Source organism: Mercurialis annua, linkage group LG1-X, assembly GCF_937616625.2.
Source record: "Mercurialis annua linkage group LG1-X, ddMerAnnu1.2, whole genome shotgun sequence".
NCBI lineage: Eukaryota > Viridiplantae > Streptophyta > Magnoliopsida > Malpighiales > Euphorbiaceae > Mercurialis > Mercurialis annua.
This window is the reverse complement of record NC_065570.1, coordinates 55,063,978-55,078,259: the sequence shown is the minus strand read 5'-3', so window position 1 is coordinate 55,078,259 and position 14,282 is coordinate 55,063,978. Positions and strand designations below refer to the sequence as shown.

The 14,282-nt window shown below is 33.2% G+C and overlaps 5 protein-coding genes across 7 annotated transcripts; 3 read left to right on the top strand and 2 right to left on the bottom strand.

Annotated features, from left to right (window-relative positions):
* The first annotated feature begins 55 nt into the window (after positions 1 to 55).
* Positions 56 to 1,660, top strand: LOC126661544 (uncharacterized). 3 transcript variants are annotated; one of them, XM_050355407.2, is made up of 3 exons: positions 56 to 159; positions 236 to 339; positions 1,296 to 1,660. In XM_050355407.2, exons 2-3 carry the CDS (start codon positions 290 to 292, stop codon positions 1,519 to 1,521), a joined length of 276 nt encoding a protein of 91 aa, XP_050211364.1. In that variant the 5' UTR covers positions 56 to 159; positions 236 to 289; the 3' UTR covers positions 1,522 to 1,660. The 3 variants fall into 3 exon arrangements, with proteins under 3 accessions (XP_050211364.1, XP_050211356.1, XP_050211368.1); XM_050355399.2 differs by having other exon boundaries at positions 64 to 159; positions 243 to 339; XM_050355411.2 differs by having other exon boundaries at positions 65 to 159; positions 266 to 339.
* On the bottom strand, positions 1,649 to 4,360 carry LOC126661516 (uncharacterized). The gene is made up of 7 exons (XM_050355369.2): positions 4,046 to 4,360; positions 3,837 to 3,975; positions 3,661 to 3,762; positions 3,427 to 3,551; positions 2,723 to 3,009; positions 2,548 to 2,638; positions 1,649 to 2,116 (listed from the first exon to the last, which is right to left on the bottom strand). The coding sequence occupies exons 1-7, from the start codon at positions 4,157 to 4,159 to the stop codon at positions 1,685 to 1,687; spliced, it is 1,290 nt and encodes a 429-aa protein (XP_050211326.1). The 5' UTR covers positions 4,160 to 4,360; the 3' UTR covers positions 1,649 to 1,684.
* A 2,439-nt stretch (positions 4,361 to 6,799) lies between these two features.
* Positions 6,800 to 7,702, top strand: LOC126673293 (G-type lectin S-receptor-like serine/threonine-protein kinase At5g35370). The gene has a single exon (XM_050367382.1). It carries the CDS (start codon positions 6,800 to 6,802, stop codon positions 7,700 to 7,702), a length of 903 nt encoding a protein of 300 aa, XP_050223339.1.
* Positions 7,703 to 7,897: 195 nt separating this feature from the next.
* LOC126664801 (flavonol synthase 1-like) lies at positions 7,898 to 11,038 on the bottom strand. Its single transcript, XM_050357356.1, has 3 exons — positions 10,545 to 11,038; positions 8,474 to 8,801; positions 7,898 to 8,215 (listed from the first exon to the last, which is right to left on the bottom strand). The coding sequence occupies exons 1-3, from the start codon at positions 10,994 to 10,996 to the stop codon at positions 8,003 to 8,005; spliced, it is 993 nt and encodes a 330-aa protein (XP_050213313.1). The 5' UTR covers positions 10,997 to 11,038; the 3' UTR covers positions 7,898 to 8,002.
* Positions 11,039 to 11,704: 666 nt separating this feature from the next.
* On the top strand, positions 11,705 to 13,345 carry LOC126672799 (uncharacterized). The gene is made up of 4 exons (XM_050366753.2): positions 11,705 to 11,840; positions 12,621 to 12,724; positions 12,827 to 12,971; positions 13,066 to 13,345. The coding sequence occupies exons 1-4, from the start codon at positions 11,822 to 11,824 to the stop codon at positions 13,098 to 13,100; spliced, it is 303 nt and encodes a 100-aa protein (XP_050222710.1). The 5' UTR covers positions 11,705 to 11,821; the 3' UTR covers positions 13,101 to 13,345.
* The last annotated feature ends 937 nt before the right edge of the window (positions 13,346 to 14,282 follow it).

The window sequence follows — 14,282 nt, the reverse complement described above, 5'->3', positions numbered from 1 at the left end:
TTTTCCCCAAAATAAAAACATTCAGAAAGGAATAAACCGGGCCAACGTGTTAGCCTGCTGAACCGGTTGCTCCGTACTGCAGAGAAAAACAAGCTACTATAATTTATCAGATTTTCTGATTGAATTGTTCTTCTTCTGGAGGCTTTCTAATTCGATCAGGTGACCTTCAAACTCTTGTTTTGTTTTTTTAATTGTTATTGTTCTTACGAATCTCTATTAATTTGTTTCTCTCTAGTTTTTAGGGTTTTTCCTTTTGTGTGTGCAGATATAGAGAGGAGGAGAGACGGTAATGGCAGCGCAGGAGAATGTTAAGCATCTTGAAGACTGTTCAGTTGCCAAGTCAGTTTTCTTTACCTTTTCATGTCAAACGCCAAATAATCTTACAACCATAGTATAAAAATGATAAAATCAGTAACACAGTGGCCATAGCAAATATTAGTTACTGCCGATTACGTTTTTTATCAAGAATTCCTTATACTATTTTTTCTAGCTTTCGTAGTTGATCTTGATCTGCAGTTTGGATAAGATGACATTGTCATTTAGAATTGGTTATCCATTTTAGTTTTCCGTATAGATTGTTGGTTAACCTTTGATCAGATTATTCCATTTATGCTCCCAGTATTCGGTCATATTGATAGAATAGTTTGCTCTACTTGTTTTCTTATCATGGAATTGTTGCTGCAAGGTCTCTCGGGTACTTGAATGTGATGTATGGAATTACATGAACCTGCTTCAGTTAGAAGCTTGCTTTGTCAACAATGACAATGGCAAATCATAAAAGAGAAATTAATAATAAAGATTTCATTGAACCCCTTTATCGTCATGCTATGTGATTTTAGGGAAACTCTTATCTAGACTTGGTTATGGCGGATCACACTCATATTAGCGAACTCTGCAGTTTAAGAGTAGTAGTGGAGTTCTTATCAGAGGAGTCTCCGCGAAAGACTCGATCTAAACAAGAAATTTCCATGATTATATATACCACATATGAGTAGATTTATAGATATACATCTCTTAACTTCACCTAAAGCCTTTAGACGTAAAATTTTGTGGAATCTATTTGTTGATAAATATAGTTGTGTTTGGTTTACTTTAAATTTCATTTAGTCATTCTATTTTTAAAATTTTGTAGAATTGATAATTGTTTATATCAAATGAATTCATTTGTAAATAAAATGAATACTACAGTACAATTGAACCAAAAAAAAGGACTATCTTCATTTCAGAAAGCTGCATGTTGGAATACATAATACTATCCGCTGTTTTTTAATATAAGTATTTGTTGTTTGTTGCAGCGCATTAGGGACATGGTTTTTCTCAGTAGCGGGCGCATTGATAGCGATTCCAGTAGGCATAAAGAAGAAATCACTGGCACCACTTGTATTCTTCGGCACAACAGGGACGATGCTTGATATTATCATGGGTATCAGTCAATGTGAAAGAGAGCATGCAGAACGCCAAGCACAGCTATTAGAAGCCCAAAATTCACCAGCTAATGCATCATCTTCAGAAACCTCTTGACCCCAAATTGCTTGCTTCCCGCCATATATTTATTTCCTTTTGTTGTCTTTTGGCTATGACTTTGTTTCTGAAACATGTTATTCGACGTACACAATGAATTTTGCCAACAGTTAATTTCACGGAACAATTTGTTCTAACAGATGAAATCTCTGAATTAACGGATCTATGGATAACACAAGGAACCATTGGTTTTGATACATGGAATTGAAACAGAAACCATCTCAAACTTCTCATTTTCACCCTCTAGACTCGTATTCACATTTACTTCAAATTTCAGTGGACTATTCTTCCCTTGCTGCAATAGCAACTTCACAAGAATTAACCAAACCAAGTGGAAGTTGATGTTTTTATCATCTTCAACTCCCTGCTTGACTTGTCTGTCATCTAGACCTGATGAGCAAGAAACGGTAGCTGCTTTCCCAGAAGCTTTAGAAATAATTACTTTACAATTATGGTCTTGCTGACAGTTTTGGTTCTGGTTTTGCCCTATGTAGCAAGAGTAGATTTTTTCGGCTTTGATGTTCCCGAATAGCAGCTCGGCAGCCTTGTTTCTTACAAGTAGTGGTAGGTATTCTGATTCATCCCACACATATAACTGCAGTTTGAAGGATAAACTTGCTTGTTAATTTAAAGCTGTAAAACAGCATAAACAGAACACGATCATAATTAGGATGACAGTGATAAGATAATATAAAAAGAAATTACAGAATTATCATCTCTGTTCCTGAATCTTTATTGAATTTTCTGAAGAATATGTCCAGTGACATCCAGTTTATATCATCCAGAAAAAAGTGATGTACAGTTGTTTTACAAATCTTTCTTGAAACCATCAGAAACAGAAAGACAATAATATCAACAAATAAAACAAAACACAATTTAACTACGGTGTGAAAATGAAGAAAAATGACAATAAACCGGATACCCAAGATCAAAAGAATAATATTTTTATAAATTCAACAGTCTAGTGCTCTTATTTTTCAGTAAGGTCAAGTAAAGAAAAGGCAAGAGCTCAAAAACATTATATACCATAAAAGGCCTGTATATCAAGCCTACTGCATGAAAATGATCTGAGCTTTTCGAGCAAAAGAGTGGAATCGAGTTTTTCTTCAACTCAGACCTGTAAGAAAAGCAACAAGCTATTCAGTAAACAAATTTGCCAATTTCACAAATGATTGAAATAAAGGAGATTTAATCTTCCCACCTGTTCTCCAAATCCAAAGGAGAACCACATAACTGACACCCAACACAAGTAATATCTTCAACCAAATTACTCTTTCCAACCTTGGTTATTATCCTGCTAACAAACATGTTTTCCTTCTCAGAATCACCCAGTACTCTCCATGTAATTGGTAAGAAAATTTCGCCAACAGATGCATTGAATACAACCTTACATGAGTTCCTTAGGCGCAATACTTCTGAAAGCAGGAAAAGTTCTTGTGCTTCTGTCTGTTCTTGTACTTTCCAGTTCCTTGGAAGATGTATGTTTTTCTGCTTTCCAAGTAGTTCCCAGTTATTACCAATTATGCCATGGTGCATAAGCGATATGCATTAAACACTAGCAAATTATACAACAGTAAGTACATAAACTCCATTACCGAGTAGGCAGCTTAGTTCAATTTATCTGTACTAAAGCTAAGGTCAAATATCATATGCAAAAATGTCTTCAAATACATAGGAATTACGAAACTATTATATACTTAGATTAATTAAGCAACAAGCAGAAGATACAGAAAGGTGTTGAACCAGATAGCACAACCATTAAGCACGCAGGAGGCAGGACAACCAGAAACAAAGTACGAAAAATGGGGATTTTGAAACTGATTCTACATTCAACTACATCAGTAGAAAGTCATCCATGTGCTTCACACCGCAGTATTTTAGCTATGTTAATATTGCAAAGAATACCTGAAAACTATTAGAGCCAATGTTGTAAAAAGAAGAACCAATGCGCTGAACCCATTTAACTACTTTGACAAGCTTCTCCATTGCAGTATTTCCTACCCGACATTCCCGAGTTAAGTCATCTACACCTACATATATAAATATAACAATATAATCACAATTTGGAATCAATAACATCTAAAATGTTAGATTGTTAGACATCATCCCATTATTATCCAGATTTAAGATGAAATTTACCTTTTGAAAGAAGTGATTCATAAGGATGTATCAAACATTGTAAAGAAGAAAACTGGACAGTTGTGCCATCAACAATACCCCCAAATTTAGTGATCTTCACATCTGAATATGGAAACTAAATTATATTGCATAAATCTACTAATTAACAGCGACTGCAATCACAAAACGGAGCTTACTCTGCAGCAAAACGACATCACCGGTAACAGCCAAAGATGACATTTGCTTTTGCCATAAGGAGACTGAGAAATACGGCAGCGTATCATCGCCAACCTGAATGTCTGTCCTTAATACTTCACCTCTTTTTGATAATTTATACTGTAAAATAGCAAAACTTAGGATTAAATGACAACAAATAAGAACAAAAAAGATAGAGACGAGAGAGAACCTGAAGAGGAGTGCAGCGGTGAATGAAAACGAGAAGCTGTACTAAGTCGCCGATGTGAGCAGATGCTTTAGAAAGATCGATTAATGGTCCGTACCATCCTATAGCTGATGTCATCTTCTCCACAACTTTTTTGGCGCTCGAATTCAGTTGAGTAACACCTAACCTATTATAAATCTACCTTTGATAAAAAAAAAATCTTGATTTATAGCGCATTGAGGTTTTTTCATTCTTAAAAATCAGCTCAACTTGGCATAAGCGATGGTGATAACGCAATTGTTCCTATGCCATCTTCTGGCTAGGGTAGTAGAGAAGAAACCTCAAACCAATCAAGTCAAACCAATCAAATCAAACCAATCAAATCAAACCAATCAAATCAAACCAATCAAGTCAAACCAATTAAAGTTGTTAGTTAGTTTTCCTTAAAAAAAAATTGTTAATTTGATTTTGGTTTAAAAAATAGAAAAAGATTAATTATTGGTCTGATTTGCGGTTTTAAAAATTATAAAATAACATAAACCAAACCGTACGTATACAATTTCTATCACTATTTTTAAAAGTGTACTTGATAAAATAATATATTTAAATACTATGTCTGATGAAATAGCTATAATAATTTATAATTTTAATATTTGTATATTTATTGTCGACCAATAAATGTTATATTTCTATAATATTAAGATATCATATTAGTAAAGTATAAAAATTTGTAATTTAAATTTTTTTATTTGTTAGCAATTGTTATAATTTGAAATAAAAATATAATATTTATTTTTATGATGAATAAATAATTTTTTTTTTAAATCTTACATGATAAATAAATAATTGTTTGAACTGGTTTTAAAAAAAATCAAAGCAAACCAAACCAAATTTGCTGGTCTATAATCTGTTTGGTTTTATTTTGGTTTAAAAATTTACCAAACACATATAATTGTTTTGGACTAAAATATCAATGATAAACCAATCAACGCAAACCATGTACACCCATACTTTCGGCAATTACCATATGTTGGTTATGTTACATATAACTTGGATGCAACTATATTTCGAGAAAATCACCATATTGGTATCGCTTGTGTGGTCCGGGATCATGATGGTCGCTGCCTTGGGCCAGAGCTCGTTCGTTGCAGGGGTTGAAAGAGTCTCTTATGGCACAGGCCATCGGCTTCAAAAAATATTTGTCCTTGGTTAAGAGCTTGGTTTTGCACAATGTTCAGTTTGAACGCTACTTCTGGTTCAAGGTTTTGCTTCATCGGCGGAGGATCGTTCTTCTGTTGTTTTGATTTGAAGAATGCAAAAAACTTTTTAAGGATTATGTGAATAGTTTGTTGAGTTTTGTCAAAAGGTGTCACGACCCAAAATATTGAGCCGCAACCGGCGCTAGAGAATGAGAGTGGTAACTCCGGAACCCGTAGCAAGCCTAAACCACTATCAAGTTTTCGCAAATAATAAACAATTAATATTAAACAACAGAAGCAAATACACATATATAACATATAACCAAATATTTACACTAACTGCTATGTTAAACTCGTGGGCTCTAGTTACCGTACCCTGTACGAACTGCCCTCACGGTACTATATACATTAGTTAGTGTTTCACACATATCACCGACATCTGGTGCCGTGAACAAAACATATATCGTACGTAGCCTACAAAAAGATATACACAAGACAGCAAGTAATATATATAATCAAAATGTATTGCTGTCTAGGCTATGACTCTGTCGACGCAGGACCACTACTGCAGCATTACGGAAGTCAAAGAGCTATACATACGTAGTTGACTTCCAGATTCCAAAACTGACTTCTATCTAGGCCCAGACGCTAAGTACCTGAAAGACATCAAAGGTGAGGGCTCAGTATTTGGGAAAATTCTGAGTGAGTTGGCATTTACTACCGGTATTATTATAAAAACATAGCATCGCATTTCAAGAAATAATAATATAAAAGTAATACATATAAACAGGTATTTGATCTGTTCGAAACTAATATCCTAGCATGCGACACTACTTTCGAATAATCACATCATACTGATCCAAATGGTCCAACCCGGGAGTGTTCACACTCTACCTCGTCGATCGCGACCTATCTCTTAATCCTAAAGTGTGAGTCCCACTCACTAGATACGGGGCTCAGGTTACACGGTAACCGAGTTCTCGCTCGTATCGAATTCCTTATTCGTATTCATATTATATCATATCATACGCGTAAATATCAAATCGCTTCTCAAATGCAAATACACTGGACTGACTCGATACTGGTGATCACACAGTCTAATGACACCCAATAGGTGGTTAGTTTCTTCGGACCGCATACTAGTTCCTCTTATATAAACTTGATAGAAACGTATAGTTTGTTTACATGTGCATTTACTGTGTATAGTTTGTTTTTATGGAGTAAAAGTAATTTACATGTGCATTTATTGTGTATAGTTCGTTTTATCTTAGAGAATTAGGCTAAAAAATTACTTTTATGATTTCAGTTAAAAAATAATTAATATAGTATTTTGTAATTAATAGAGTATTTTGTTTAAGTTGGGAACTCATGAAAATGCTAATTTGGTCCTCTCAATTATATAAGTATATAGATAGATTTGGATTAGTGGGTAATATTTCTCTTTTGTTTTGCTGTTGTCTTAGGTATAAGAGTGATGACAATTGTTTGCTATTATATTTTAAATCTCAACAGACCTAGCAAATATTTTTGCACTGAAATTGCTATAATTGGAAGTATTCACCATGTCAATCTAGTAAAGATGAAAGGATTTTGTGCCCAGGATAGACAACGCCTTTTGGTTTACGAGTATATGAATCGTGGCTCATTGGATAGGACCCTCTTTGGCAGTGGGCCTGTTATAAAATGGCAAGAGAGGTTTGATATAGCACTCGGAACTGCACGCGGGCTGGCATACTTGCATTCTGGGTGTGACCATAAGATTATCCACTGTGATGTCAAACCAGATAACATTCTTTTGCACGACCACTTTCAGGCCAAGTTATCTGATTTCGGTCTCTCAAAGCTTCTAAGCCCCGAACAGTCGAGCTTATTCACAACTATGAGGGGCACTCGTGGCTATCTTGCCCCGGAATGGCTAACAAACTCGGCGATTTCAGAAAAAACCGATGTTTACAGCTACAGAATGGTGCTTCTTGAACTTGTCAGTGGAAGGAAAAATTGCTCAACCCGATCTCAAAGCCATAGCAAAGACAACAGTAACAGTGGTGGTGGCCAATCAACATCATCATCAGTATCAAAACTGACTTATTTCCCATTATTTGCATTAGAGATGCATGAGCAAGGGAAGTACCTAGAGCTTGCTGATCCAAGGCTAGAGGGAAGGGTAACAAGTGAAGAGGTTGAGAAATTAGTGTGCATTTCTCTGTGTTGTGTGCACGAGGAGCCATCATTGAGACCCAATATGGTTAGTGTTGTTGGGATGTTAGAAGGCGGTATAGCTTTCGTTCAACCGAAAGTAGAGTTGCTGAATTTCTTGCGATTTTATGGGCGTAGATTTACCGAGGCTTCCATGATAGAGGATGATAATGGGCATAGCAACATTGTGGTTTTTCCAGGAGCAAGCAATTCTGCCTCAAGCACAAGTGACTACCATCCTTGTTTCTCCTATATCTCTTCGCAGGAGGTCTCCGGCCACAGATAGTGTTTGATGGTTGAATTCAAGCCGCTTACGTATAGTAAAACCGCTGTAATGTGAAATTTTAATTGTTGTGACATTGTCTGTGGATTGAAATCAACATATGCACACTCGTTTCCGGTTCGAGATGAGTCGTCATATCAAAGGTTAAAGTATTTATGTTATTCTTTTAAACTGTATTTAGTCGTGTTGTTCTTTTTTTTTTCCTCATAAAACATGAGTTCTATGTAAATTTGAATTTTCCTCATACGAGTACAAATATTTATTCTATCAACTGAGACAAAAAGAACATTCAAATGATTTTTTTTACTGAGGGAGCTTATTGAACTTCCTGTATCGGAACTCTGCAAAAGTTTTGGTTGAATATTTCGGTGGATCCCGATCATCCACGAGTTCTGGAATAGGTCCGATCGATGCCTCGTGTGGAGGTGCGATAAACACTGCCCATGACATACGCATCCTTTCCTTATTCACCACACTCCTGTGAAGAACACTCTTGTATTTTCCATTACTCAGTATCTAATTGTCAATGAAAAGAACAAATCATGTGCAGAAAAATAGTTAAATAACTTACTGTTCTTGCTTTAAACTTAAGGCCTGCGTAAAAACGAACCAAACCGAAAATTCAAAATGAATCATAAAACAAACTGAATTGATTGGTTTGTTTTGATTTAAAAGACTGAATTGGTAATCATGCTAAAAGCTTTTCGGTTTAAAGTTTTAAGATTTGGTTTGATTAACCGAATGCTCAACCATTAACAATGCTATGTTGTTTACCTGAAGCTGGTCTCCAACATGGATGAAGAGTGCATTAGGCAAGTAATTAACAGCAACCCAGTGGCCATCATTCCAAAGGTGAAGGCCTGGAACATGGTTTGGAACAAGAATGGTAAGAGCAGACATGTCTGTATGAGGTTCAACTCCAAGAGCTAGTTGAGGTTGCGGGCATGGCGGATACATATTTATTTTCATTTCCATCTCTATTTTCTCACCTCCCAAACGGGATTTCAGAACATTTTCTTCCAAACCTAGTCCTTTGGATAGCAGCTTCAGTATTTCATCTGTTATTCGCTCTATCTCCTTCTTGTATTCTTCTGTCACTTCCCTGTGTTATACAGTTAGACAATTAATACCCAAACAAATGAATTTAACTACTATATGCTTAAGTTGAAGTAATTTCAATTAATTACTGTGCTTGTATGTCTTTATTTGACACTAGACCTCAATTTTTGATAATTTAAATCTTATAGTAATTCTTATTAATAATTCACCATTAAAAATTTATTAGGGGCGTGATCTAGTCATATAACTCTTAGACCTAATGGTTTATTTTTTCATTTTTTTACAAATTTAATCAAAATATTTGATTCAGCAATTTTTAACCCAATTTAAAAAATTATACATGGTTTTAGTACGATTTCAGTAATTGTTCAATTTGAAATGTGTTTATAGTATTTTCAATGATAAATTAAGAAAATATATATACTCGAAGTTTTATTTTATTTTTTTACTTTTACGCATGTGAATTCTAAAAATTAATATTCTTAATGCACCAAGTCGCATATTAATTAAACAATTTATGAAAAGTGGACTAAAATTGATGCCAGTCCTTAAAATTGAGCTAAATTTTACTAAGATGGCGTTTGATAAAACTGAAAATTAAGTACTGAAAATTAAGTGCTGAATTTTAAGTGCTAAAAATAATAATTGCTTATTTTTTTAAGTGCTGAATTAAATAAGTCTGTTTGATAACTGCAAGTCTATAATTACTGAATATTATTGAAATTATTATATTTATATATTAAATCTTTAAAGATTAACTATTTTAAAAATAAATTATTAAATATAAACAATTTTTAAAATAGAAATAAAAAATATTTAAAAAATATTATGAATAGTACACATATTACAAATAAAAATCATAAATTTTAGTTGCTTATATTGATAATTAGTTTTTAAAGATATAACGATTCTCCCCTTTAACTTGAAAATCGGTCCTTAAAATAAAATACTTTTAAAAGCTCCGAAAAACATTATAAATCTGATAATCATTGTTGTGTGTTACAAACGGAAGTCCAAATAATATTTAAGAGCGGATATATTAAATAATGACATATAGACTATAAAAACAAAATAAAGATGGAGAATAAAATAGCCATGATGAAAAATATAGTAATTTGCAATTTTAAGTGCTAATTTAAGTATAATTAGTGATATTAAAAAAATATGAGATAAAATATTTTTATTCGTGACTAATAATTGAAAATAATAAAAATATAAAGTTTATTGAATGATAAAACTAATATTTAATAACTTAATGTTTTCAGTAAAAAAAATAAGTCAAAATTTTTGATTTATTATTTTAAGTGGTTTTTGACTTAACTGAATAAGTTAAGTTGAACTTTTTTGAATTATCAAACCAACTTAAAACAATTAAGTGCTTAATACATTAATTTAAATAATGAGTTGGGTTATCAAACACCCCCTAAAACTAAACATTTTAAATAGATTTATAAAAATTTAAAAAGTTTGAACTTGAAAATCCAATATGCCCATAAATTATCCATTTAAAGAAGTATTCATCATTTAATATAAAAAAAGAAGTGTGATACTGATAACCGTCCATACTAATACTTAAGAACGAATAGTACAGTCATCAAATTTATAAACAAAATTAATGTCAGAATCAAGTAACATTTCATTGTACTAATTAATCCCTTAATTTATTGAAACGGATCATACATATTGTTTCATTAATAAGCATAAAAAAAAACAAAAATACTCTGTTAGTCACACTTAATGAAATCAAAAGTTAATTAATTAAAAAAAGAACAAAAATGAAACATACCGATAAGAAGGACTTTTAGGCCACATATCATAATTAACTCTGGAAAGAGGAGCAATAACATGAAAAAAATAATCAATCCATTCAATTTTCTCATCATCATTCCTAGTCATCTTTGTACCATAACCTTCAAATTTTCCATTAATAGGATCATTAGCATATGCCTCCTTTTCCTCTTGTGGCAATGCAAAAAATTGCTGACCAACTTCTTTCAATTTTTGAATCAACGGTATCGGTACACCGTGATCCGTTACGAGACAGAAACCCCAACGGCTACATGCATTATACAGTTCATTGACAAGATCATCATGTGGCATGGACATGGAGATCACAGGCACTGGGAGCCCTTCTATAGCTTTAGTATTCTCCGGCCGTTCATCGGCAGATCGGACAAATTGCGGTGGAAGTTCTTCAAGTCCGACATTGGCTAATGCTTGCACTCTTTTTACTTCCATTAGAGAAAATGTTGGCTAGTATTGTTTGCTATAGTTGAATTTGATGTGTAAAAAGAATTGTGCATATTGTGTGCATTTATCAAATTTAATATGCATACTTCTGTTACTTGTAATATAAATATCTTTAAATTAAAGTAACATTAAAATAACATTAAAGCTCCGGTGGCAAATATATGTTTTAAACTTGTTCTTATAATAGACCCTGCTAAATACAATGTTTTTTTTTAATTGAAAATAGAGGTAACATTATTATAATTATTGTAAAACGTATTTAGTGTAAATAGTTTTGATACTTTATTAAAATTTTACTGAATTCTACAGAGTAATTTAATTTCTTTTGCTTTTGGAATAAAAATTAATTTTCTTTTATCAACTGGTTATTATATGCAAATATGTTTGTTTTTAAGATATTTATGAAATTATTCCATAAATATATTTCTGGCCAACCTTGGCTCATGCTCACTTACTGAGTATACTGGGCCTTTCCCGCTCATGGGCTTGCCAACAAATGATAACCGTCCGACAAAAAAAACAAATGATAACCGTTACGGACTTACAAAACAAGGCTGCACCGGTACCCCAACACGGCTACCAATAATGAATTGACACGTGCACATTAGATGAGAAATTAATTCTAGACGTAGCCAATCAAAATTTAGAAAACACGTAATCACCGTCGCAAATACGCTAGCTAGAAATTTCCGACGCTATCATATAAAAAGAGCGACCCCAAACAGATCTTTAAATTCTCTCGCTTAAAAGGAACAAAGTTTAAAATATTTTATCTGAATTTCCCAAGAAAAATCGAGAAGAAATTTAGGTCCCATGGCTTACGTTGAGCGAGGTCAGTTTTTTATTTCGGCAGCTTTTAATTGAATACTATCATTTCTGTATTCTTTGCTGGAAATCTCTCAAATTTTAGGGTTTTGTTGGTCCAATTTGTGTTCTGTTCTGCTATGCGGAAGATGCATATCATTATTTTGTGTTTTGTTTCAATTAATTTAGGTAAATTAGGGTTTCTCTTGCGATTTATATGCTAGAGTCAACGACAACGAGACCTTGACTCTGTACAGAATTGGTATGTTTTATTATTAATATTAGATGAAATTGAAGAAACGAGATTAACCATGAGTGAGACAGATTAAGGCGTAAATGATTTAATTGAATAGAACTCAAAGAGAAAAATTATAATCCTAAATGTTTGCTCAATGTTTGGTCACAAAATATGTAAATTCTTAATTCCTAAATTAATTGTTGATGCAGATTAGGATGCTATTCTTCGTAATTTTTAGAAAATGGGGCTACATTTACTTTAAATTTATTTTGACGTTCCTCTAGGTATTTTTATTAGATGGTTCGTACTTTAATTTTTTGATAGTGCAATGATCTATAGAAGGAATTTGATACTGCTACATTGAGTGATTGATTTGTATCAAGTTAGACTATAGCTACTTGCTTGGCCTTTGAGGTCTTTCTGATAATTATATTATTGGCTCTGTTTTTGTGGGTATATATTGCATATGAGGCAGAGTGACAATTTTTAACACAGTTGTTCTGGCTGTTTTGGTTACTGTTTGTTGTAATTTGTAATGACCGGTTAGTAACAAGCTGTCTTATTGCTCAGGTGTTGTGAAATCAAAGCGATCTATATGGCGATTGAGAACTATTACTGATTTCTTCTGGGCGATTATTAATTTCATAGGCGTGTTCTTTTCTACGATGTTCTCGGTAATAGCATAATCTTCCTTTTGCTGCTTTGATGTTATTATTTATTATCTCATAACTATAAGCTCTGGAAAATCATTTTTTTCTTTTGGCTTCATGTAATAGATGGAAAAGTCGGATGCTTACAGGAAGGGATCTGGTTCTGGCAAGAAATGGGACGGTGGACCAGGAGGGCCTGGAAGCGGACCGTATGGTGGTGGTCCACGGGGTCCTCCTCGAGGTTTAGATAATGTTCGAGGAATTGACCATAGTAAGTTTGTTAATAAGTATATATATCTTTATTACATTTTCTTGTTCAAATTGTTGGGTTTTAAGCCTTCTTAACTATTCTGCTGTCCTAATAGGTTCATTACCTGCTTGTGGATCCTGCTGCGGCTAATTGAATGTCTCCAGGTTTTTTAAAAAAGATTTCTGTTGAAAATGATCTAATTTGTATGAATAGATTCTCGTTTATTAGTGAAACCAATGCCTTAGCGTTAAATAATATGTGCCAATTTGTCAAGAAGGCTGTTGTCTGTGCTCCGAATTTATTTTCTTGAATTGTATATAGTATAGTTGAGTCTTAATTCTGTAAACATAGATCAAATGATTTTCCTGAGTGTGAAATGATTATCATATGTGGAATTTGCTGGTCTCCTTTAACTGTACTATCATCTTTCTACCCGTCGATGGTGGTGGTTGGTATAATTGAAGGGAAAACCCTTGTTTGTGCCCCCTTCAAAAATTATTTCCCTAGATTCCCGATTTTTGATGAAACCGAATTTGTGCCTGACGACCCATTTTTCCATACTCTTCGCAGAAGTGTTCCGTGAACAACACGGGTCTTCCATGATGGCTTGCCTGCTTGGAAGATCCTCATGCTGTTCGCAGAAGTGTTATGCGAACAGCATGGAAAAATAGACTGCTCGCAGAATACTTCTGTGACCAGCTTTCAATCGGGCACAAACTAAGAATTCTTCGAAAATAGGAGACAAATAGAGAAATATTTTTTAATAGGGGCACAAACAAGGAATTTTCTCATAATTGAATGGTTTTATGCATTGTTAGTTCGAGTCTGAGGATTCTAAATCTTAGCAGTTATTTATGTTAAAAAGTTAGTTATGCACCATAAAATTGCCTAAACTAGAAGATAATTAAGTTAGTAGATCGAAGATGAAAGAATATTGTTCTATTTAGCATGCATGATGTGCTATAGACATTTTGATTATGTTAAATCAAACATAATTATATTCATTTATAAATGAATTATATAAATTTTTGCGGAATTCATTTTGACTAAGTTCAGAAGAGAATCAATGTGTTTGGTTAAATGAATTTTATAGAGTTTATATTTGATTTATTTAGAAATTGATTTAAAAGTTTAACTCCTACTTTTGTAGGATCTAGTAACTGTGTTCATGGGTTGTTTTATGCCTGCAAAAATTCAGCACCCATGCAATTTAAATTCAACTACATCATATGCGAATAATAACCATAACAATAATATTTAAATGGGTTAATTTCATAAAAAATTATGACTTTTATACGAAATTTCATTTTAATCACGACTTTTAAAAATTGC